This window comes from Diabrotica virgifera, chromosome 5, assembly GCF_917563875.1.
Source record: "Diabrotica virgifera virgifera chromosome 5, PGI_DIABVI_V3a".
Classification (NCBI taxonomy): Eukaryota; Metazoa; Arthropoda; class Insecta; order Coleoptera; family Chrysomelidae; genus Diabrotica; species Diabrotica virgifera.
Genome location: NC_065447.1, coordinates 148,041,498 through 148,068,431, shown reverse-complemented (window position 1 = coordinate 148,068,431; position 26,934 = coordinate 148,041,498). Strand labels below are relative to the sequence as shown.

General features: G+C 33.5%; 1 protein-coding gene across 1 annotated transcript in view; it reads left to right on the top strand.

The window, feature by feature from the left end:
* Positions 1–616: 616 nt before the first annotated feature.
* The window catches only part of LOC126884495 (uncharacterized), a 210,063-nt gene continuing 183,745 nt past the window's right edge, over positions 617–26,934 (top strand). The window contains exon 1 of the mRNA XM_050650433.1: positions 617–848. Within this exon, the coding sequence (XP_050506390.1) occupies positions 718–848 (131 nt within the window). The 5' untranslated portion in view covers positions 617–717. The remainder of the gene's footprint in view (positions 849–26,934) is intronic.

Sequence of the window (26,934 nt, the reverse complement as noted above, 5' to 3'; positions counted from 1 at the left end):
TTCTACAAAAATCTGAATGCCACTTCTCACTTTCTCACATCCACTATCCAACTCAAAACAGGTCCGCCTCTGGTCTATATTAATTTGATCGATGCCATGATTCAAAGACTACATAATTATTAGTTAATTATTTTAAAGAGAACAGTAAACAACGACAATATTACGGTAAAACGTCATAAATTTGTTGCACCCTTACAGATATTAAAATATTAGTATGTATTTAAATAAAAGTTTACTTTTACAGTAAATTATGCATTTTACAGTAAATTTTTTTATTAAAAATAAAACCTTAGCCCTTAGCAAAATTAATTATAGGTGTATTGATGGTGGCATAGCTTACGGCTATAATTATATCCAGATTCTATTTATTTGGCATTTTAATATTTTGTATACACGATACGTACCTATAATATTTTATTAGATTTTAGTTCAAGTAGGTATCAATATAAACGAGTAAAAAGTTCATGTCACATAATATTATTCTAATAATTTTAAAATATCGTCTGCAGTCTGCATATGTGTTCGCTAAAACAATACTGGCTGACTTTCAACGATTTCTTGAAAAGCCGATTCGTTTTTGTTTTTAAAATTGATCCCGCCATAATCGTTACACGTTACCGACTTTGGTAAATGTATAGCAGTTAATTTCTACGTTTTCGTTTTTAGTTACATTACAAATTATTAGTGAATTCTTCGTTGAATTAATAGTGATTAATCATGTTTTACGATATTATATTATTAAGTTCCCAACACAAGGGCCAGTATTGTAAGGCTTGGATTGCCGGAACGAGAGGAGTAAAATTTATTAAAGAAGCCGAAATAAAAGAATTGGATATTGCTAAACTTTGGTAAGTATTATACCTACCACATTTTTCAATACATATTAAAATTGTTTAACACTATACCGTTGAATGATAAGTAGGTAGGTATTTACTGAAGTTAATGTTGATTTCTCATTTAATTAAGTTTGGTAGTTTTTTTTTTCATTTCGAACTATTCTTATGTGTTCGCATGTTCGTATACCTACCTATCCCATACCTATTATTTTTATTCATCAACACTGTCTTTTATCTAAAACTAATAGGTTACTAAGCTTATACAATTAGTTTATTAATAAATATATTATACATAAATATTTTGTAAATACGTTGCTTCTGATTTCTTGACTATTATGACTAATAATTCACATATTATTACAAGTTTATCTGTTCCATTCAACAGACACAGATACACCTCACTTTAGTCTATTTCTGACGAATATTGCCTTAAATAAAATTAGAAATACATTATGTAAATTTTCTTAAGCTAAGCCAAGAGTCCAAGGAAAACTTACATTCTCATTTCTAGTTTACTTATATCGTTCTTACAATCCAGCAAAATGTATAGTATAACAAACCAGACATAAAATATTATTTAGTTGTTTACTTTGGTTAAATTTCAAAATTCAGGTGACACATCTATGAACATATTTTTAAAAAGGCTATTTACTTGTTATAATTTGAGAAATGATTTTGAGAACATTGATTCATTTATTGATGTTGCTGTTGTTTGTGCTCTTTGGGATCTTTGATTTAGATTTTAGATTATACCAGACACATGGGCGCCCATAAAAAAATTTTAGGAGGAGTAGACGTGAAGATATTGCACATTATATTTTGTATAGGTACTTTGGTTGACAATATACACTCACCGGCACAAAATTCCGCCACTAGAAATGTTTGATTAAGTTTGACAATTTATAACTTTATTATTTGTTCTCCGATTTTCAAGATTCTTCTTCCATCAGTTTGTAGGTATACCTATTAGGCGAGCGGGAGATACCCCTAAAATGACCAGGTACTGACCACGGAGAGCCGAATGGCTAATTTTATTCATACTTTATATTTTCGAGGGTGCTGAAAACGAAAATGAGGTTTATTTTGAATTTTATGTGGGGGAACATTGTCAAAATCGCAATTGTAACCGAAAAATAAAAATAAATCAATCACGTTTTTTTTTGCGTTTACCTCGCTACAACTCTGTTCAGTTTTAACATTTTCTTCTGAAATTTTTACAGTATATAGCTCCAACATTTCTGAAGACAACGGTACTTGTTTTAATCTTTATTTCTTATTCTGATAAAGGTTATGAATTTTTCAAAGGGAAAGGTACGGATTTATGCATTGCAAAGTTTAATCGCAAAAGTTGAGTGACGAAATTTAAAATTTAGCCTTTTAATCACGTTTATGTTAAAGTAGAGAGTACAAAGAAGTTTTCTGGAAAATTTTTAATCAAAATGTTTTATAGAAAAAAAAATAGTGCAACTTTTATTATCGATATTAGAAATCACCGATATAACGGTTCTTTCTCGAGATACTGACCATGTGTGGTGAAATTTTGATCTTAGATTATGTTTTTGATGGTGCTGAAAACGAAAATGAAATTTATTTTAAAATTTTAGGTGGGGGAATATTGTCAAAATCGCAATTTTACCATAGAAATAAAAAACAGTGAAATCACGTTTTTTTGCGTTTAACTCGCTACAACTCTGGTCGATTTTAATATTTTTATCTAAGGTTTGTACACTATATGTTGCTCACTTTTTTGAAGACAACGGTATCTGCTTTAAGATTTTAGTCTTATTCTAGTAAAAGTTATGAATTTTTTAAAGTACAAGGTACAGATTCTTGAATTACAAAGTTTAATCGCAAAAGTTAAGAGGCAAAATTTAAAATTTATCTTATTAATTACGTTTATGTTAAAACATAGAGTACAAAGAAGTTTTCTGGAAAGTTTTAGTTACAAATGTTTAATAGAACAAAAATTGCGCCACTTTTAATATAGATGTTATACGTCCCCAAAATAGCGCTTATTTTTCGACATACTGACCATGGGAGGTGAATGGCTATTTTGGTCTTATTTTATGTTTTCGACAATGAAAAAGAGGTTTATTTTGAATTTTCTGTGACGGAACATTGTCAAAATCGCAATTTTAACCTTAAAATAAAAAAAAAGTGAGGTCACGAATTTTTACGTTTAACTCTACAACTCTGTTCCATTTTAATATTTTTTTTCTAAAATTTCTACGGCATATATTTCTTACTTTTGTGAAGACTATGAAAGTAACTGTAGTCCTTTCAGTGTTTTTTTTTTTGTAAAAGTTATGACTTTTTAAGAATTAAAGGTGCAGATTCGTGAATTGCAGAGTTAAATCGCAAAAATTAAGTGACAAAATTTAAAATTTATCTATTTGATTACGTTTATGTTAAACCATAGAGTTCAAAGAAGTTTTATGGGGAGTTTTAGGTCTAGATGTGTTATAGAAAAAATATGGTGCAACTTTTAATTTTAAGAAAAACGTGGTTTAAATTTTTTTTATTTTTATGGCAAAATAGCGATTTTGACAATTTTCTCCCACCTAAAATTCAAAATAAACTTTATTTTCGTTTTCGGCACCATCAAAAACATAAAGTAAGACCAAAATTAGCCATTCACCACCAATGATCAGTATCTCGAAAAATTAGCGTTATTTTGGGGATTTATAACGTAGATGTTAAACGTTGCACCATTTGTTTTCTATAAAACATTTTGATCCAAAATTTTCCAGAAAACTTTTTTGTACTTATGTTTTATTTTTGAATTTGATTTAAAAACTATTTTTCAAATTTTGTCAGTCAAATTTTGCGATTAAACTTTGCAATTCACGAATCAGTACCTTGTACTTTAAAAGATTCATAACTTTTACTAGAATAAGACTAAAAGCTTAAAGCAGAAACCATTGTCTTCAAAAAAAGTGAGTGATATAAATACGAAATAAATTTATTTTTTTTTTATTTTTAGGGTGCAATTACAATTTTGACAATATTCCCCCACCTAAAATTACAATAAATTTTATTTTCGTTTTTATCACGGCCAAAAACATAATCTAAGACCAAAATTAGCCATTCTCCACCCATGGTCAGTACCTCGAAAAATAGGCGTTATATTGGGCATTTCTAATGTCGAGATTAAAAGTTGCACTATAAAACATTTTGGTCTAAAACTTTCCAGAAAACTTCTTTGTACTCTTTATTTTAACGTAAACGTAATTAAAAAGCTAAATTTTAAACTTCGTCACACAACTTTTGCAATTAAACTTTGCAATGCCCAAATCCGCACCTTTTCCTTTGAAAAATTCATAACCTTCATCAGGATAAGAATAAAAGCTTGAAACAGGTACCGTTGTCTTCAGAAGTATTAGGGCTATATACTGTAAAAATTTCAGAAAAAAATATTAAAAAGGAACAGAGTTGTAGCGAGGTAAACGCAAAAAGCGTGATTTCATTTTTTTTATTTTTAGGTTAAAATTGCGATTTGACAATGTTCCCCCACATAAAATTCAAAATAAACCTCATTTTCGTTTTCATCACCCTCGAAAATATAAAGTATGAACAAACTTAGCCCGTCGGCCCTCCGTGGTCAGTATCTCGAAAACTAAGCGCTTTTTTGAGGGTGTTCCGCTCGTGTATAATGTATCGATATCGTTGTATTATTCCGGTAACAAAAAATTTTTGCTTAAATCAAATTATACGGGGGTGAATGGAAGCGTTGTATTTCCTCCTAATCAAAAATACTGTGGAAAAATGGAGGGCTGATTTTGTTTCATACTCCTTTCGTATAAGGTATCTATCTAGTGCGGCAGATTCGTGCAAATATTATAAGAATTGTGCATTTAATGATAGAAGCATATAATTTGGACCACATATTCTACACATATAAACGTTCAAATTTAGATGGGAGGCCATCTCAGATTTTGCCTTTTACAATAATGGCGGGAATTCAAAATGGCGACTATACATATGTGACTAATAGCACGATAACTTTTGAACGAGATAACAGATTTCAACCAAATTTGGTATATAGGTTCTTTTTTTGATGTATAAGATCGAGGTCTTGAACCGGAAGAATAAGTTTACCAGAAGTTGTGTTTTTCCTGGTTTTTATGTAAAAATATGTTCTTTCACCCTGTATGTATTAATTTTTAAAAAAGTTAATACGGCCATTAAAAATAGTGTAAAAATATCTTTTAGGAAATATTTTGAACTTTTTAGTTAGGTTAATTACCATGTAATAAATGCAAAACGTATCTTCACATGTACCTATATGCGGCAGATTCGTGCAAATATTATAAGAATTATTGTGTATTTAATGGTAGAAGGATATAATTTGGACCACATATACTACACATATAGAGGCTCAAATTTAGATACGAGGCCATCTCAGTTTTTGTTCCTTTTACAAAAATGGCGGGCATTCAAAATGAATCTGCCGCCCATAGGTACACTTCGCGTCAAAAAAAACTGGTACACTTCGCGTCAAAAAAAACTGGTACACTTTTTTTTTCCCAATGTAAACCTGTGTTCACACTGGACACAATGGCTCGTGAATCACGGCGTTGTTGCCAGCACAGATAATGGAATTGCACTAAATCTAAATACAAAAAATAACGTTCAAAAATCATGGTGGTGAATCGTAAAACGGGCCATAGGTAACTCAATGTAAAATTCTAAACTGTTAAATTCCTGCTTCCCTAATCATTTTACAACAAAAATCATGAGAAGCTATTTGTATGGGATTAAAATCTGTATTAAAAACAAAAGCTAAAATTGTTCTACGATTTAAACACATTCCAACATTTTGAAAAATACCTACATTTGCCACAGTAGGCATGTGTGTAAAAGTTAGGCCCACGGTATTATTTACCTTATTGTTCGCACACTATTGACTGAATAAATCATCTTTATTATTATTACTTTCTCCTCAACTGAGGCTATCTTATCAATTTTATTATTTTTTTAAACAAGAAATGATACAATAAAAATTTTGACAGTTCAAATTGTCAATATTTATAATAACTTCACTGTGACGGAACGCAACCGATACACATTATGGTAATGTGTGTGGCCTAACTTTGGCGTATTTCTGTGAAAAATTCTTATAATATTTCTCATGATTCGAAAAAAAATGAATACATTTAATAAAACACATTGAACATTTTGACATGCGACATTTTCCACCTATACTTCATCTAATTTACTAACCGTTGCACGCCATCCGCGTCATAGCCTTTGACGTCGCATGATACCAACACGAAATATTTAGGCGGTAGGTGTGTTTTTTTAGAATCACGTTGCCGAATACACTGGAATTACAGCCACTAGACATATTTTATTATATACGCGTAGAAATAATATTTGAAGATTTCTATTAATGTTGACCTAAAAAAATACACAATATGTTTCATTTAATTTGTATAAATGGATTATAAAGCGTTTTTATGAAGCACATTTACTCGAATCACACTGTAACTGTAATCGAACGAAGGTGACATTTTAGAATAAATTGGTAACATTTATTTGACAGTTGCGGTGATGACACTTCATATTTGTTTATATTCTTTACTATAAGTATCTGTTTTATTATATTTACTGTTTTTATTATTTACTTTACTATAAAAACATCCTCTACTATAAAAATATAAATTTCACCTAATTTTATCCTTGGAATAATCGAGGTATCTGAAAACTTTTTTAGTTGTTATTGTAGACATATACAAAGAAACCTACCGGCTTCATGCCAAGAGTTCGAAGCCGTTTTTTAATTATTAACAATGCAGTGCAAAAACGCTTGCACTGCAAATCTTAAAAGATTATAACTAAATTCTTGTTCTCTATTTCTTAAGTTTTTACTTATTTACATTGAATATTAATTTGTTTTGTTGTATAATCCACGTTTACAATAATTATGTGATCTATTTGATTTAAAATGGATTCAGGATTTTTTTATACTTTGGCAACTATGTCAACTTTGATCTCTGGCGTAGATAATTACGTGCAACGGTAAGGGGCGGTTGTTCGAACGCTAATCAAAACTGATCGTTATCAAATATTTAATTACAATTATATTTGATTAAGCGTACTTCTGACAGATGTCGCATTTTGAGGTTATGTTGACTGATTTATTTTATTATTTTGGTTTTAATTGAAAATAAAACATAATTAAACTCTTTCTGATGTTAATTTCTTGTTTTTACTTACAAATCAATAATAATAATAAGCAATTTTTAATAATTTAAGAGCTGCGGCTATATTTTAATTACTGTTTTACCTACAATCAATAACTGATTAGTGTTTTACATGTATTTTTCATGTCGCGATTTGATTCCCATCAAGAAAATTGATTACAATAAATGATTGATAATAATCAACTTCTTGATTAGCGTTCGAACAACCGGCCCTAAGTAAATTAGACGGACTGTATGTGCTTGATATTTCAGCAGTTTCGAATTTTATTGTAATACATAATATTTAAGTTTCACAATAATTGTTCACTGTAAAAGTTATTCATTTTGTATTAATTTCAAATTTTAATTTTTACAGTGTGTTTTATTTATTAGTATCCCACAACTTTACGAGAAACCCTTCACATTTCTCGATTTTAAATTAAACATAATAATTTAATGTCATGTCTAGAGTTATTATCTGTCATTCATGTCATATCTGTCATAAATTATAATAGAACACGAATTAATTTATGGGTACTTAATTGAGATGATGGAACATTACAAAATTAATAAGAGAATTTTTTAGGATGCATGTTTAAATAAATGTGACTGACTAATCGAGAATGCTCGATGTTGTTTTAATTTTTAGTAAACCTACTAAAAACTTGCGGTCTGCCGCACAGCCCTGTTTTTACCTGGTTTGATATAATATTTTATTTGAACTGGCAACGTTGCCTAGAAATAAGAATGACATATGTGACAAGACCAATTTACATAACTAGAAAAACACGATTTTCGGTTACAAGTCTTGTACACTTCGCGTCAAAAAAACTGGTACAAGTCTTGTAACCGAAAATCGTGTTTTTCTAGTTATGTAAATTGGTCTTGTCACATATCGATGGCTGAAAGTAACAGTGAGATATCATGTCAAATTGAAATTACGAGATAATGAGGATTAAAGTTTGCATGTCTTATTAAAAATCAGAAATAGGTGACCAAAAGCTTATTGTTATTGGATATTAGTCTCCTAATATACGAGCGTAACCTGTAATGTTAATTTTCTTTGAATTTTATCTCTAACCCAGAAAAAACAGGTTTTTGTAAAATATCCCAGTGTTACATTAACATAAATAGTCTGGGTTGTGCTATTATTCAAAATGTCTCATTTCTATAGGGACTAGAATAGAGTAAAAAAAAATGTTATTTAGCAGAGATGTTTATTTTTTACAACTTAAAATAAAAAAAACTTCATTTCTGACACTAACTACTTAAAATTAACATGACAAAATTTACTTCAAATTCTCAAAAAAAAGGTGATGTCGTTCTGGGATCGCTCTGGATTTGCATAATTCCAACAAATCTTTTTTTTTATTTTCAGGGATTGAAGGAGGGGCAGTATAGGCTGGCTGTAAATTTAAATTCCGGCAATCAGTTCTGCGACCCCGCATTTTGTATTTTACATCAATGTATTTTTCAAAGTGTTGGTCAGAAAAGCTTGTTTTGTAAAAAATTTTGTAGGGGTTGTCAGCAGTTATTTTTATAGCTTTAATGTTGTTCCACACACATTTTGATCCTGTGTTATCAACATTAAAGTTTTTGCCAATACTTTCGGACAACAGTTTCCAGTCCAAGAAGTCGCTTGTTTCTAGTTCAGTAACATTGTATGGTGAACCTGTTTTCTTGGCTAACTTTATTATAGACACCAACTCCGTGGGAACATAAATGGGACCTTGTTTTAGCATTCTTGTCTTCTCTCTTTCAATACAGGCATGCATTGAGTCCCCTTCGTTTTGTGTATGACCTGTAATTAAGTACTTATGTGTAATGCTTTTCACCTGCAATGTACACAATGCAAAAATATACATGCACAGGAGATATTTATTTTTGTTCTGTGCAGTGCAGTTATCACTCCAGAAAATGACATCTTTTCCTACGCAATGATTTTTTAAATATTTATATAAACATGTAGAAATTTCTATTGCCCCTCTCTTGCCCACGCCCTCATTCCAAAAAAAGCAGTGGCCCTGACATGTTAAAGCATCAAAAATGGTAAAGTTGTATGCATTCAACTTTGATTTATAAAAAAAAGAAGATGTATTTCCACAAGGAAGCTGGAACACACCCTCTAATCAAAAATAGCTACAATTTTATTGTCTTCTAAAGTTTTGTCCCGGTTTTTTTCCTCTCTAGCCAAAGCACTGTCTGATTTATGAAGTTCATATTCTTGTTTTTTCAATGAACGTTGCTGCTCATCCATATTTTCATACTGTGTACAAAAATTACATAAGTCTTTTTTCGGCTTAAAAAACTTAAATTAAACTGTGTGTCAAAAATTCTAGTATATATACTTTTCGTTACAGGCTGAATCTGTTCTGTATAACATTTTTCTGTGTATAATCTGTACATTATTGATAGATTCAAAGAACCTTCTAAATATTCCCTTTTACTGTCTGCCCTACAGTAGTGAGAGGGCATGCGAGGAAAACTGTTAATATGGTTTTTGACCAAAAGTATTGCTTCATCGCTTGTTTTGTTTACACTTGATTGAGCACCTCGTTTTTCTCCTTCTATAAAACCGTCTTTTAATTTCTTGGTAACTGTCGATATTGTATTGTTTGATATATTCAATGTTGCAGTAAAGAAGTGCTTACAAACTCTGACCTTTTTTCCATCAACTTCAAAATAATAGCCAAAATTTTCCTTTCTCTTCGCATTGTTTAACCTTTTTCTCTTGGGCAAAACTTTCATGATGCAGCGAGCCAAGTAATTCCTTTGCTTTACTTTATCACTTAAACCATAAAAAGAATTGAACAAATCTTGTCTCTTATCTTCTGAAATTTGTTCTGGACATTTTAAACTACACCTGTTGCAAGGGGTCTGCAACGATTTTGCTTTATGATGTTTTCCAAGACGAGAGACATATTCCTGGCCAGAGTTAATTTTCAGTTTTTTAACATTTTTTTTCCAGTTATTTTCATTGCGTTGTCTCTTACGACTAAGGATCGGTAACACTTCATCACCATTTTCACGGTTGATTACTGCATGAGAAGTTACAGGAATACTTTCATCAGCGTCTGGTACATAGGCTGAGTCCGAATCAGAGGGCTCAAAATCTCCATCATGAGCTGTACTGTCATCTAAAAGAAAAATGTGTTATCAATTCAATATATCACACCTAGCAGCAATAAACAACACAGACTGGAATTTATCAGAATAAAAGTAATAACAAAAACTTCATTAATACCTAAAATTCTAGAATTCAATATTTCTTCCACCTCATCAGCAATCCTGTATTGTTCCAAGTTCAGTGAAGTATTCGTGCGAGAAATCAGGCTTTCGGTTACAGGAACATCTTCATTAGTGTCTGATATATAATCTAAGTCTGAATCACCTTCATCAGTGTCTGGTACATAGTCTGAGTCTGAATCAGAGGGCTCAAAATCTCCATCATGAGCTGTACTGTCATCTAAAAGAAAATGACTGTTCAATTCAATATATCACACCTAGCAGTAATAAAGAACACAGACTGGAATTTATCAGAATGAAAGTAATAACAAAAACCTCATTAATACCTAAAATTCTAGAATTCAATATTTCTTCAACCTCATCAGCAATCCTGTCTTGTTCTAAGTTCAGTGAAGTATTTGTGCAAGAAATCAGACTTTCGGTCATGTTATCAGTTTTTGTGTGAGAAATCAGACTTTCGGTTATGTCATCAGGTTTAGTAGTGCTGTTCGAATTTCCTGAAAAGAAAGAATCATTGTTTGTTACATGGCCAACATTTTAATGAAAACAAAAACTTTATTATTTATTAAAGTAACTTTGATTATTTATTTAATAAAGTAACTTTTGTTTAAAGTAACTTGTATTTAATAAAGTAATAAACCTTATTTATCTTAAAAAGGGAAATGCTTACCTGTTGCAGTCTCAGTTTTGTCTACTTGTTTAGTTGCAAGAATGCACATCAATTGACCACGTGAAACCATTTTTATAGCACTTTTCACTATATTCAATCCTTTAATAAAGTTTTGATTAAATAACAACAGGTGTGTTAATTTATATGAGTATTTTGCACACAGACATTTACACACAAATTATAATACAAATGAACCTAACCTCACAAAACTTGACAGTCAAACAGAATGTCTCAGTGTTGCCCATATTTCTTTCTCTAACGAACAAGCGACAGTGGGTTATTCAGTTTGTCTCAGTGTTGCTTGCACTACATGAGTTAATTGCTTCCAGTGTAACACTGGTTTATTCACTATAGCCGTGAAGTTAGGTTCTAATACATGTTATCTCAGTGTTGTTATGATATATTGGACTCTTTTAGTTAATTTGCTGTAATAATGTTGAAAATGGAATTTTGTCAAAATATCCCACTGTTGCTTTCAGCCATCGATATGTCATTCTTATTTCTAGGCAACGTTGCCAGTTCAAATAAAATATTATATCAAACCAGGTAAAAACAGGGCTGTGCGGCAGACCGCAAGTTTTTAGTAGGTTTACTAAAAATTAAAACAACATCGAGCATTCTCGATTAGTCAGTCACATTTATTTAAACATGCATCCTAAAAAATTCTCTTATTAATTTTGTAATGTTCCATCATCTCAATTAAGTACCCATAAATTAATTCGTGTTCTATTATAATTTATGACAGATATGACATGAATGACAGATAATAACTCTAGACATGACATTAAATTATTATGTTTAATTTAAAATCGAGAAATGTGAAGGGTTTCTCGTAAAGTTGTGGGATAATAATAAATAAAACACACTGTAAAAATTAAAATTTGAAATTAATACAAAATGAATAACTTTTACAGTGAACAATTGTGAAACTTAAATATTATGTATTACAATAAAATTCGAAACTGCTGAAATATTAAGCACATACAGTCCGTCTAATTTACTTACCGTTGCACGTAATTATCTACGCCAGAGATCAAAGTTGACATAGTTGCCAAAGTATAAAAAAATCCTGAATCTATTTTAAATCAAATAGATCACATAATTATTGTAAACGTGGATTATACAACAAAACAAATTAATATTCAATGTAAATAAGTAAAAACTTAAGAAATAGAGAACAAGAATTTAGTTATAATCATTTAAGATTTGCAGTGCAAGCGTTTTTGCACTGCATTGTTAATAATTAAAAAACGGCTTCGAACTCTTGGCATGAAGCCGGTAGGTTTCTTTGTATATGTCTACAATAACAACTAAAAAAGTTTTCAGATACCTCGATTATTCCAAGGATAAAATTAGGTGAAATTTATATTTTTATAGTAGAGGATGTTTTTATAGTAAAGTAAATAATAAAAACAGTAAATATAATAAAACAGATACTTATAGTAAAGAATATAAACAAATATGAAGTGTCATCACCGCAACTGTCAAATAAATGCTACCAATTTATTCTAAAATGTCACCTTCGTTCGATTACAGTTACAGTGTGATTCGAGTAAATGTGCTTCATAAAAATGCTTTATAATCCATTTATACAAATTAAATGAAACATATTATTGTGTATTTTTTTAGGTTAACATTAATAGAAATCTTCAAATATTATTTCTACGCGTATATAATAAAATATGTCTAGTGGCTGTAATTCCAGTGTATTCGGCAACGTGATTCTAAAAAAAACACACCTACCGCCTAAATATTTCGTGTTGGTATCGTGCGACGTCAAAGGCTATGACGCGGATGGCGTGCAACGGTTAGTAAATTAGATGAAGTATAGGTGGAAAATGTCGCATGTCAAAATGTTCAATGTGTTTTATTAAATGTATTCATTTTTTTTTTTTCGAATCATGAGAAATATAATAAGAATTTTTCACAGAAATACGCCAAAGTTAGGCCACACACATTACCATAATGTGTATCGGTTGTGTTCCGTCACAGTGAAGTTATTATAAATATTAACAATTTGAACTGTCAAAATTTTTATTGTATCATTTCTTGTTTAAAAAAATAATAAAATTGATAAGATAGCCTCAGTTGATTAGAAAGTAATAATAATAAAGATGTTTTATTCAGTCAATAGTGTGCGAACAATAAGGTAAATAATACCGTGGGCCTAACTTTTACACACATGCCTACTGTGGCAAATGTAGGTATTTTTCAAAATGTTGGAATGTGTTTAAATCGTAGAACAATTTTAGCTTTTGTTTTTAATACAGATTTTAATCCCATACAAATAGCTTCTCATGATTTTTGTTGTAAAATGATTAGGGAAGCAGGAATTTAACAGTTTAGAATTTTACATTGAGTTACCTATGGCCCGTTTTACGATTCACCACCATGATTTTTGAACGTTATTTTTTGTATTTAGATTTAGTGCAATTCCATTATCTGTGCTGGCAACAACGCCGTGATTCACGAGCCATTGTGTCCAGTGTGAAGACAGGTTTACATTGGGAAAAGAAAGTGTACCAGTTTTTTTTGACGCGAAGTGTACATGTGAATATACGTTATGCATTTATTAAATGGTAATTAACACAACTGAAAAGTTAAAAATATTTCCTAAAAAATATATTTACACTCTTTTCAATGGCGGTATTACCTTTTTGAAAAATTTATGTATACAGGGTGAAAGAATTGAAAAAGAAACAACATATTTTTACATAAAAAAAACAGTAAAAACACAAATTCTTTTAAACCGATTCTTCCGGTTCAAGACCTCGATATTATTCATCAAAAAAAGAACCTATATACCAAATTTGGTTGAAATCTGAAGTCTCGTTCAAAAGTTATCGTGCTATTAGTCACATATGTATAGTCGCCATTTTGAATCCCCGCCATTTTTGTAAAAGGCAAAATCTGAGATGGCCTCCCATCTAAATTTGAACGTTTATATGTGTAGAATTTGTGGTCCAAATTATATGCTTCTATCATTAAATGCACAATTGTTTCACATATCGGCTGCACTACTCGGAGGTATCCCTCAGATGTTGTTTTTGAATTATCCTAATATCTCTTTTCTTGTAAAAGCTGCAAATAATAACACTGATTTGAGGGTTTATTTAGTTAAAAGAATCAAACGCACTAAAATTAACAACAGAAAACCAAATTAACAACAAAACAATTCAATAGCGGGTATATCCTCCTCTCGTAGCAACGACTTCTCACAATCTGTTTGGCATCGAATAAATAAGATGTTATCCTTGACTGGGGGAATAGCCCGATATTCATCTACTGGGACCATAACTGTACCAAATTTTCTGGAGGCCTAGGATGATGGCGAATAGCTATTTTCAATTCATCTCATAAATGCTCGATAGGATTGAGATCTGGGCTGCATGCGGGCCATTCTAATCTTATCAATCCAACCTCTGTTTAAGATATTTATAGAGTCAAAATATAAAAGTCAATATCAGTGTTTTTACACTCACAGACAAAAATATTGCATATTTTATTTTTGAAGTACTTACATATGTATATTTTTCCTTTTAAAAAAATGTGTAGGTACTTTTTATTGCTAAATAAGTTTATCTGAACTATCCTACGTATATGTATTGTCAATTAACTTGCATATTGCATAGTCACAACTAATTTATAGAGAAATTAATGAAATAGTCTGATTTTGCTCATAACATTTAATTAGAAAAAGAAACAATAACGACAATAGAACAATTTTTTACGGCAACATTGTAACAATTTAGTACCTATTATTTCCCATTCTAGCTCTAATGATTGCTTGCATCCTTCTAGGCATGCTCCGCAGAATACCTTGGATGGTTTCTTGCGGAAGTCGATTCCATTCTTCCCGTGCAGCAATTCTTAATTCTGCAATTGAGTTTGGAGCTGGATTTCTTGCTCGTATACGTCTTTTTAGGATGTCCCATATTAGTATGGTATAGTTAGACCCAAACCCAGACATCCAAAGTGAAAGTTATCCTCCAACACCAAATTGTTCTATATGGTCCATATAATGTTCAGGAAAAAGTCACACCATTTGGAGCGTCGAGTTAGGGGGGGAGAGGGGGGAGAAATCTGTAAATTCGTAGTTTTTTACGTTTTTCGTCAATATTTCTAAAACTATGCGGTTTAGCATGAACAACCTTCTATACAAAATTGTTCTACATTAAATTTGAAATAAAAAAGGCCCTATTCATAACCCTTCTAAAATGCACGGTTCCAAAGTTACGGAGGTAGTATAGTATAATTGGTCCAAAAAAGGGCCTAACCCAGACATCCAAAGTAAAAGTTTTCCTTCAACACTAAATTGTTCTATATGGTCCACATATTGTTTAGTAAAAAGTTTTGAGCGTCCGGTTTGGGGGGAGATGGGGGAGAAGTCGGTAAATTAGTAGTTTCTTTACATTTCCTAGTCAATATTTCTAAAACTATGCTTTAGCGTAAAGAGTGTTCTATAGAAAAATGTTCCACATACAATTTAACACAAAAAAGGTTCTATACATAATTGTCATAAAATTAACGGTTCCAGAGTTACGGAGGGTGAAAAGTGGAGGTTTTCGATACTTTTTATATTTACCGATTTCTCCCCCTCTCCCCTCCAAACCCAACGCTCAAAATGGTGTGACTTTTTTCTGAAGATTATGTGGACCATATAGAACAATTTGGTGTTGGAGGATAACTTTCACTTTGGATGTCTGGGTTTGTGGTATAGTTTACCATACATTGCCCAAAAAATATAAAAAGTATCGAAAACCTCGACTTTTCACCCTCCGTAACTCTGGAACCGTTGATGTTATAACAATTATGTATACAAGATTTTTTTGTTTTAAAGTTCATGTAGAACATTTTTGTATATAGCATTGTTTACGCTAAAGCATAGTTTTAGATATATTGACGAAAAACGTAAAAAAACTACTAATTTACCGACTTCTCCCCCATCTGCCCCCCAAACCGGACACTCAAAATGGTGTAACTTTCTACTGAACAATATGTGGACCCTACAGAACAATTTGGTGTTGGTAGAAAACTTTTACTTTGGATGTTTGGGTTAGGCCTTTTTTTTTGGACCAGTTATACTATGCTACCTCCGTAACTTTGGAACCATGCATTTTAGAAAGATTATGCATTGGGCCTTTTTTATTTCAAATTTAATGTAGAACAATTTTGTATAGAGGATCGTTCATGCTAAACCGCATAGTTTTAGAAATATTGACGAAAAACGTAAAAAACTACGAATTTACCGATTTCTCCCCCCTGTCCCCTCCAAACCCGACGCTCAAAATGGTGTGACTTTTTTCTGGACATTGTGTGGACCATATAGAACAATTTGGTGTTGAAGGATAACTTTCACTTTGGATGTCTGGGTTATGCCATCTTTTGGATCAACTATACTATACTATTGTATTGTATGACTGTTCCTGCGGTATGTGCACGGGCACTATCATGCATTAGCTCAAAGTTATCATTCTCAATGAAGCCGGCATAAGGAAAAACATGCTCTTCAAGGATGTTCCGTATGTACTAGTCAGCATTCATTCGAATATTCACCTCAATAAGCTCCGTACGACTCTCCCAACTTATGCCACCCCATAGCATTATGGAACCGCCACCAAAACTAACATGTACAAGATTACATTCTGCAAAACGTTCCCCAGACCTTCTGTATACTCGATCACGTCCATCTGGCTTCCATAATAATTGTATCCTCGTTTCATCTGTGAAAAGAACTCTTCTAAATTGATGTTCGTTCCAGTTAACGTGGGCCCTTGTAAAGTGCAACCTTTGAGTTTTATGCCGTGGTAGAAAAAGTGAAACTCTGACAGGCCGTTTTGGATTCAAACCAACCTCTTTGAGTTTTAGAGTCACTGTTTTGGCACTTACATTAACTTGTCTTGTGATCAGTAACTCATTTTTGAGATAAGAAGCTGTAAGTGTACGATTTCGCAAAGATTTAAGTCTTAAATATTGGTCATCTCTTGGCGTTGTACATGTTTTTCGTCCTTGACCAGGTCGCCTTTTGTATACCCCTGTCTCATTGTATCGCTTTACTATACGAGAAACAGTCGATTGATGGATATTCGCTATCAACGCAATATCTTCTTGTCTGTAACCCTCATTTCTTGAAGTAACAATTCTAGCACACACTACCTCACTTAAATGTGGCATATCAGCAAGAAAACTGCAGAATCGAAAAATAAAACTCTCCAACTGACATATCCAAAGCACACTTTGCATACTATGCAATGTTTGTTAATTTGTTACATTATTGCATATTCAGTTATAAAGCCTGTGTTTAACCATTTATTTATCTCTAATAAAATAAAATACATCAAATAAATAAATAAATAAAATAAATAGATAAATAAATGAATAAAAAAAATACTTAACATTTCAAAGATTAAAAAATAAACAAATAATATCGATTGAAGATAAAATATGCAATATTTTTGTCCATGAGTATATTTACAAAAAATTACGCAGCTCTTAAAAGAAAATAGATATTCGGATAATTCCAAAAACAAAATCTTAGTGATAAGATAAGTCTTTATTTATATTTTTTCATTTATCTATGTTCATATTACATATTTGTTTATTGATCCACAATCCACACAAAAAATAAAAATACCGAATATAAAATCTAGATCATAAATATGAACTATTGTAGATCTTCAATTATACTCACATAAAATTCATGAGTTTTATTATTTTGAAGTTATCTACCATAATTTTTAAAATACTTTCTTGCACTTAAACTAAATTTATGAAGATAAAGTAAACCTGTCTCTGTATATGCTTTATAATTTTAAAATTTCCGCTGTTCATGTCAATATCAGCCGTTCTATCGCATGCGTTTAAATGCCCAAGAGAGACCATCCCAACCACTGCGTTAATCGCATGCAACTGCTGCTTACGTCAAACGCATGCGACAATCGCTTAAGAGAGACTGCACCTTAAGGGTTTTATAAACAAGAAGGTGAGCTAGTTTCAACTTTCAACTACGAGTAGACTGTTTCACTGATGATGGTCTGATAAAACCGAAAACGTTCTGGAATTTTTGTAATCCATTTGGATGATTTTTTTAAGTTTTTTTAATAAAACACATAGTGGCGGCTCGTCAGAGGAGGCAAGGGAGGCTTAGCCTCCCCATAAATTTTTTACACACGCTACACTGTTTTGTTTATCTTGAATCGCGAAAAACAACAAGCACTCTCACTATTATACAACGTGTAAATTCTATATTATCACTAAATATCCATACGCACGGAGCATTAGCATTAGAACGCATGATTGCGTCTCAGTTTTTTTATTATTATTGTAGGCAGGACCCTGGGTTATCCCGAGATGCATGAACGGAGCCGAGAAGCCGGCCAGCCTCCGTTGCTAATGCTCCGCGTAGCCCAGCAGGCGTTTAAGGAGACCCGGTCTCCTAAAAGTGGCATCTAAGGTGCCATCACACGCTGCCCGGAGATTTACCAACGGAGGCTAACTAGCATCTCGGCTACGTTGCCGTTGCGTGCATCTCGGGACAACATATTTTAGGGTCCTGACTAAAAACAACGAAAAAATTAAAAGTGCGAATTCTGTTATGAAATTTGGTATTTGGGGTTAGAATAATATTTGGAACAACTTGTTCAAATAACTTTTTCCGATATTTGTAACGCAAAGCAAAATATTTTTTTTTTTTTTTTATTTAACGTCCTAATTTATTTACAATCTGTAAAACAAGTTACAATAAGTAAATGTTGTGACCACTAGTGTATGTGACTTGGAGAAAATGATTCAATAATCATTTTCTTTACAAATATTTTACATAGATATAAAATTGTTTGTCTCTGGGAATTACGGCACATATAACTAAAATCGCGATGGTAAATCACTAGGTGTATTTCGTCTAAGTCTCCGTCTGACTGGTTGGCTCATCAGGTTTCTGGCTAGTACATTTGGATGTTGTGCCAGTCTGTCTTCGTATTTCTGTGCAAAGTTGGTAATTTCTTCTTTTACTGTTGAAATTTCTAGATCGCGTCTAATAATAATATTTGCAACATACCATGGGGCATTTGTGATTATTCGAAGAACCTTCGACTGGAACCTCTCCAAGATTTCGATATTGGAGTTTGATGCAGTACCCCAAAGTTGGATCCCGTAAGTCCATATTGGCTTCAAAATTGCTTTGTAGACAAGTACTTTATTTTTCATCGAAAGTGATGATTTGTGACCAATCAGCCAGTAAAGATTGTGTAATTTGAGACCAAGTTGTTTACGCTTCATAAAAATGTGTGTTCTCCAGTTTAATCTTTGGTCTAGATGCATTCCAAGGTATTTGACTGTTGCTTGCTGTTTTAGTTGGTGGTTGTTGATATATACAGGCGGGCAGTGACCTTTACGGTTTGTGAAGGTAATATGAACCGACTTTGTTTCATTTGTTTGAAAACGCCACCGTTTTAACCAAGTTTGCATTTTGTTGAGGCTGGTTTGCAGAAGTTGAGAAGCTATCCGTGGGTCCTGATGTACTGACATCACTGCTGTGTCGTCTGCATATGTAGCTGTAGTGGTTTGAAAGTTTGTTGGTAAGTCTGCTGTGTACAATAGGTATAACACTGGCCCCAGAACACTGCCCTGTGGAACTCCAGATCCAACTGGAAATAGAGACGTGCACTCATCTCTATGTTGTACAAAAAAGTAACGGTTATGGAGGTAGGATTTTAAAATTAGGAAGTGAGTGAGAGGAAGCATATTTTTTAATTTGTATAGAAGGCCTGTGTGCCAGACTTTATCGAATGCTTGCGAGATGTCTAGAAAAGCGGCAGTGCAGTACATTTTGTCTTCCAATGCTTGATTAACAGTTCTGCATATCCGATGAACCTGTTCTATGGTTGCGTGTTGGGATCTGAATCCAAACTGGTGTGCAGGGATTAGTTCTCGATCTGATAGGAGTGGTTGAATTCTTGAGAGTATCAGTTTTTCTAGGATCTTTGACACTATCGGCAGTAAGCTTATGGGTCGATATGATTTGACATTTTCCAGCGGCTTTCCTGGTTTGGGAATTAGTATAATTTTTGCGACTTTCCAGAGGAGAGGGAAATATGCGGTTCTTAATACTGCATTGAATAATTGAGTGAGGTACACAATTCCTTTCCTGGGTAGTTGTTTAATAATTTTACTGGATATAAGATCGAAGCCTGGGGACTTTTTCGATTTAAGATTTTGTATTATTTTGATCACTTCATTTACCTTAAACTTTTCCGGTGGAAGTTCTAACTGGTATGGAAATTCTAAAAATTGTTGGATGGATGCTTCAAAGTTTTGATTATTCTCAGCAGGGAAAGGTTGAAAGACGTCTGTGAGATATTTTGCAAACACTTCTGATTTTTCTTTATTGCTTTTGGCCCATTCGCCGTTTTCTGCGCGAATAGGAGGGTTGCTTGATTGAGGTCGTTTAAATTTTTTCGTAGCCTTCCATAGAGAATAGTCTGTAATTTCTGTTGCTGATAGGTTGCTAAGATATTCTTTAATCCCATCGTTTTTGTAGTTATTTAGGAGAGTTTTAAGTTGAAGTGTAGCCTGGTTGAGTCTGGTTTTGTCCTGAGGCGCGTGCGTTCTTTGCCATGTTTTTCTTAAATATCGTTTTTCTTTGATTTTTTGTCTGATTATGTTTGGTAGCTCTTGTTTCATGAGCGTCGTGTTTTTTAGGGGTGTTGTTTGCCAGATTGCTTCCTGTATAATTACGTTAAAATTTTGTATGGCTTCATCTATTTCATAGTTTGTTTTTAAAGGTATGTTTAGGTTTAGGTTGTCCTCAATCACCCGCCGAAACCTTTCCCAATCCGTATATTTGTTGTCCAGTTTCGGTGGTAGCTGTACCTCAACAAGTTCAGTACTTATCGTGATTAATACAGGCGAGTGATCCGAGGAAAGGTCAAAGCAAGATTCAATTCTTTGCGATCTTTTTGGAATTCCCTTTGTTATGCAGAAGTCAAGTAGATCGGGTATTTTGTTCACGTCGGTTGGCCAATAAGTAGGTTCACCACTGGAAATATACGAGTAGTTGTTACTATTCATAGCCGCTAGAAGCTGTCGTCCTTTTGGGGTGATTAATCTTGATCCCCAATGTGTATGTTTAGAGTTGTAATCTCCTCCAGCCAGGAATCTGTTACCCAATGTTTTAAAAAATTCTTCAAATTGTTCTTTTTTTATCTTGTGTATTGGTGGGCAATAGACTGCAGAGATTGTTAGTGAGCCATGCCAATCTTCAATAACTATGTTAGTAGCCTGCAAGTAGTCTTTTTTAAAGTCATTAGTCTCATAGTGTTTGATATTGTTTTTGATTATAATAGCAGTTCCACCATGGGCTGTACCATCTGGGTGTCTAGTATTGTAAGTTGTGTAGTTAGGTATTTTAAAGTAGCTTCTACTTGTGAAGTGAGTTTCTGATATTAACATTATATCAATTTCGTGACTAATGATGAAAGTTTTTACCTCAAGACAATGTTTGGCAAGCCCGTTGGCGTTCCAAAGTGCAATTTTTAGTAACTTATTCATTTTGTTAAATTATTGACGACTATCGTTAGGAGGTTTAGCAGTGTGGACAGTTGTTCCGCAAATCCTTTAAACATCGATTTTAGTTCAGACAGGTCGTTAGCAGGAGTAGGATGCGTTAAATTTGGTGCTTGCAAAGTATTCTGAGATGTGCTTGCTTGAGGTAGTTGGTTTGTTACTGCTTGTGAGTAGCTAATGCCTGGATTGATGGTTCTTCCAATATTACTCGTTAGTGGGGTTGTAGGTTGTTTTTGCCGTAGGGTTGGATATGTTTTTTTCTGCAGTTCCTTATATATAGTACATCCTTTATAATTTGCCGGGTGGTTTCCTTCGCAAAGAATGCACTGAACATCGTCAGATCTTTCTTTTCTTGTACAGTGTTCAGTAGCATGATCTCCGGTGCATTTTACACATCTGGGCCTATGTTGACAGTATTTTTTTGTATGCGCATATCTTTGACATCTACTGCACTGTGGAATTTCCCTCCTTGTGTATGGTGGTTCAAATTTAATTTTGTAGTTTAGCAAGTGTTCAACGTCGTAAATTGTTTTATTATTTTCTGCTGATTTTAAGTCAATGAAGAACATTGATAAAGGTTGCTTAGTTTTGTAATTTTTAATGTTCCACATATTTACTACCGAGTGCCCCAGCTTTTCGATTTCTTCTTTTAATTCTGTCAGATTGGCTGAGTAATGCATGTTTTTTAATACTACTCTGAAGCTGCGTTCGTCACGAGGCCTAAATGTATGGAATTCTGTTTTTTTCTCAGTTAAAGCTTTAGTTATTGTACTATAATTTTCTTTTTCTTTAGGTTGTATTTTAACTTGATCGTGATTTAAAACTTTGATTTCGTATCCATTTTTGGCTATATTATTTAATAGTGTGGTGAGTGGGGTCACATTTTTCACTCCATTTACAAATATGGGAGGTGGTTTTGAGGTTTTTTCAATTTGAATCTCAGTTCTTTCAGTTTGAACTTCTTCATTTTTTGCTTCGTTATCTGCGTCGTTAGACAACTCCTCAAATCGATTTGATGTATGAACAGGTGAATTTAGCCAGTAGTCATTAATTTTGGTCTGTTTAGTTACTCTGTGTTCAGGGCTAAGTCTGACTCTTTTCCTAGTGTTTTCTACAGTTTTCCATTCTTCGTCTTGGCTAATTTCTTGGCTATTTTTGTTTGGCAAGGCTGGGATATTGCTAAAGTATAGGGGTTGTTGTGTTGTTTGGTAATATGGTGTGGGTAAAACCTGAGGAAATGAAACGTTACCTTGTACTAGTTGGTCGTTGTTGATCTGAACTTGCGGAGCGTACGCCACTGGCTGAGTTGTAAATTGGCCTGGCTGAATCATCGCTGGTGTTGGAACTCCGTATAAATTCTGCTGTGGCTGTGGCTGCATCGGTTGAAACGGCGAAGTAATATTGTAATCCATTTCGCTGAGAGTTTTTTCCGTTTTGTCATTGGAATCACTTTCAATTTATCAATAATAAAAACTGAGTTTATTATTTTTAAAACAAGTACCGGGTCATTCGAATATATGATATTAAAAACACATTAAAATAATTAAAATCACATTAACGGTTACAGTATAAAATATTTTAAAATTTGCTGGACGAAATGCGACCGCTTTGGTCTAAGGTTTGTGGTCGAAGCAAAATATCGGTAATTTATCATGTTTTTGGATTCGCAATAGGCCGCGTTTAGAATTAAAAAAATTCAGTTGACTATCTTAAAAAATGTGAACCATCAACCTGTATGGACTGCAAAACTTCAAATCTGTATTTATTTTGATATGCATAATATGATATTATCTACTTACAAAGATGGAATTGTTAACAAATAAACGACACAAACTTTGGTATTAAACTTTTACAATTAGACTAATTATTTTTAAAATGATGTAAATGTAAATAAAAAATGGTCAAAAAATGGGGCCTTACAATACATTTTTTGGCGCTTATTTTTGCTAGTGCAAAGTCTAGATATTTTAGAGTTAGGTATAGCCTCCCCTATTGTAAAAATCACGAGCCGCCACTGGATACACCATTTTACATACGAAGTTTTTATTTCATTGTATATTTTTTAAATTATAGTATACAGCTAACTAGTTTTTTATTTTATCTTGTGTAGTTTGGATTTATTCTGAATTTATTGAATATACAGCATATTGTCTACTTAAGTTGGAAACATATTATGGGAAACTTTTTTATTAGATATTAATTTTACGAAAAAAAATTATTCTTAATAAAAAGTTCTGCATGATCTAAAATCTAAGATTCAACCATGAGATATCAAATTTTATCAATATTATACGAGGTATGTCAAAAAATATGAAATTTGCTTAGTACCTTTTATGAAAAGTTGTTTGGAATTAAAAACTATATAATCAAATTATATGCAATTACATGCTTCTAATTGAAAAAAAAAAATTCTCAAATTGTGGATACCCAACATCGTTTTCATTTATTACACATACCACATAATTTTTTTATTATTAATCTTGGGAAAAAAAATATTCTTCAGAAAGCTCTGTATGTTTTAAGACAGCTTTGTATGTTTTAAGCTCTGCATGTTTATTAATTTTATAGGAGGTCAAAATACAGGGTGTTTCATTAATAATTGTCCATATAGTAACTGGAGAAACCTTAGCACAAAATACGAAGATTTAACCCAAAATACTTAAATAAAATGTGGTTCCTTACTGAGTTACAGGATGTTTTATCTAAAAATTTAAAGACTATTTTTGCTCAGCATTTTAAAACTATTCGACGTATCCTTTTCATACTTGTCAGAAAGTGCGACTACTGGACACCCTACTAAATTATGATAAAGAAACAATTCTAGCTACTACCAGAGGCGTACGACAGGGGATGGAGAATGGTTGACCCTTCTCAAATTCTGCGCCACTGGAGGAATTACTATTTTAGTGCCAGTTCTAGATTCTCCAATACTTTCTACATAAATACTATAATCTTCATTGGTAACGATAAAGTCATTAGTTTTCGAGATATTTAAAGTTAAATATGAAACGGCACAGTTATTTTGATTAATTTATGATATGATTCATATGATTAAAATTTAAAAATTATTTGTACCCAGTACTTTAAAACTATTTGGCGTATCCTTTTCATACTTGGCAGAAAGTGTAGGTACTGTACACCCTACTAAATTAAGATAAATGAACGTTTCTAGCTATTATCAGAGGCGTACGACAGGGAATAGTTGCTGGTTGACCCTTCCCAAATTCTACGCCACTGACGAAATTGCTATTTTAGTGTAATTTTTTGATTTTGCAATACTTTTTATGTAAATATTATACTCTTCATTCGTAACGATAAAATAATTAGTTTTCGAGATATTTGAAATTAAAAATGAAGCGACACAATACATTAATAAAAAAAAACCGTGTCGTTTCATTTTTAACTTCAAAGATCTCGAAAACTAATGACTTTATCGTTACGAATGAAGAGTATATTATTTTCAAAGAAAGTATTGGACAATCCAAAAATTGAGCTAAAATAGCAATTTCGCCAGTGGCGTAGAATTTGGAAAGGGTCAACCATTCACTTTCCCCCGTCGTACGCCTCGGGTAATAGCCAGAAACCTTCGTTTAACATAATTTAGTAATTTGTACAATACCTATACTACCTGCCAAGTATGAAAAGGAAGCAAGCAAGCAATTTGATTCAACCCGACCTGTGGGAGATGTTCACCCTTTCGAAAAAGAGACATTCGGGTGTAACAATTCATTGGGACGAGGTGTTTTGGCCCGAGTATAAATACAGGGATCACCCCACCTCGCTCCAATGCTCCAGGCCATCCCTTTCGCCCCTATAGCACGCTGATGCGCGATAGGGGCACAACTATCAGCCAAATGCTCTTCACAGTGGAACCCTGGGTAATAGGATTCCAATGTGGTACCCTAATCGAATGCAAAACTAGGCCAGCGTTAAGCGCTCTAAGCCTTTTATCCTCATAATTACTTATCCGCGGGAACTAAAATTTCTTGCTTGGGCTCCAAGCCATTGTACCGAGTCCTAGTAGGCTCCGTCCAATGACTCGACGCTCTAATTTTATGTCGATTTTTTTATTTTGTGTGATTTTTTTGGTGGCTTACGCCTTTTTTATGATTTTTTTAATTGTATAGTGGTTTTACCTGATCGTCTGTCTGTTATCTTGGATGGCTTCCTGGACTACCTTGGTCACTATGTTGGTGACTAGTTTGACCAGGTATTCTTCGTCTGGGAGGATCGCTGTGTTGTCTTGTTGGTTTTTGCCCTGCGTGACTTTGGCATAGGAGACTCCGTTTGCCTGTTGTCGTCTGTAGGTTTGTTGTTGTGGCCTCTGTTGTGGTGGTCTGTACCAGGTTGGACTTCTCGGGCATCCTCTGTAGCTTGCGGGGTGACTTCCTTTGCAGTTAGCGCAGGTTGCCTTTGTTTCTCTGGGTCTTTTACACGTCTTCGTGTGGTGGTCTTCTCCGCATTTCACGCATTTGGGGTGTTTGTGGCACGCGTTCTGCGCATGGTGGAAGCCCTGGCAGTTGAAGCACTGCGTTGGCTCTGTCGCTTTTCTTAGGTCTTCTACCTCTATCTTCATGTGGCACAGATGATCAGCTTAGCCTTTTCTACGTCCTCACGATTCAGAGTCAGTACAAACATCGGTAATTGCCTTTTGGGGCCGACTCTTGTGGTCATATTCTTGGCTGCTTGGCAGACTATTTGGTGTCTTGCTTCCATCTCTTCTTGGATTTCCTCCTCGGTGGTATTTGAGGGCAATCCTCTTAAAACCACTTTGGGTTTTTTATCCTCGTCTACTGGGAAGGCTACCCATTGTAGCCTTTTGTCCTTGTGTGCCTTTGCGTATTCTTCTATTACCCTCACCATTTTCTTGTAATCTTCCAGGTTTTTCGCCTGGATGAGTGTTTCTTTACCGCTCCTGGAGATTTTGTTAGTCGTATAGACTTTTAGTCTTTGGGCTATGGTGAGGATAGCCCCTGTCTCATTCACGCTCTGTAATTTAATTACAGGCGGCTGTCTGTGAGGTGTTGCCTGTTGTTCGGGCAGCACGGTGGTTTCTTTGTTTGTTACCATGTCCTCTTTCTCTGAATCGTCAGATCGCCCCAAGGCAGGCGTCTCACCATCTGTGCTTGGTCTTCATGACAGTGGTGGGAAGTCTTCTTTTGCCCTCGGCTTTTTAGTCGGTGGTGGCTTATCGGTCGCTGGGTTGTTTTCTAGCTTCGGTATGGGCTTTGCCTGTTGTTGGCGTTCTAGCATCAGGTTTTTCTGGGCTTCTCGCAGCTCTTTGGTCAGTTCGTTCATCTGGCTCTTCATCTTCATCATCGATTCTTGTAGTTCCGCTCTTTCGGTCTTTTGTCGGGCTATTTCTTCGTCCTTTTCCTTCAATTGCTTCGCAAGCTGGTCTTTCGTCCTTCTCATCGATTCTTGTAGTTCCGCT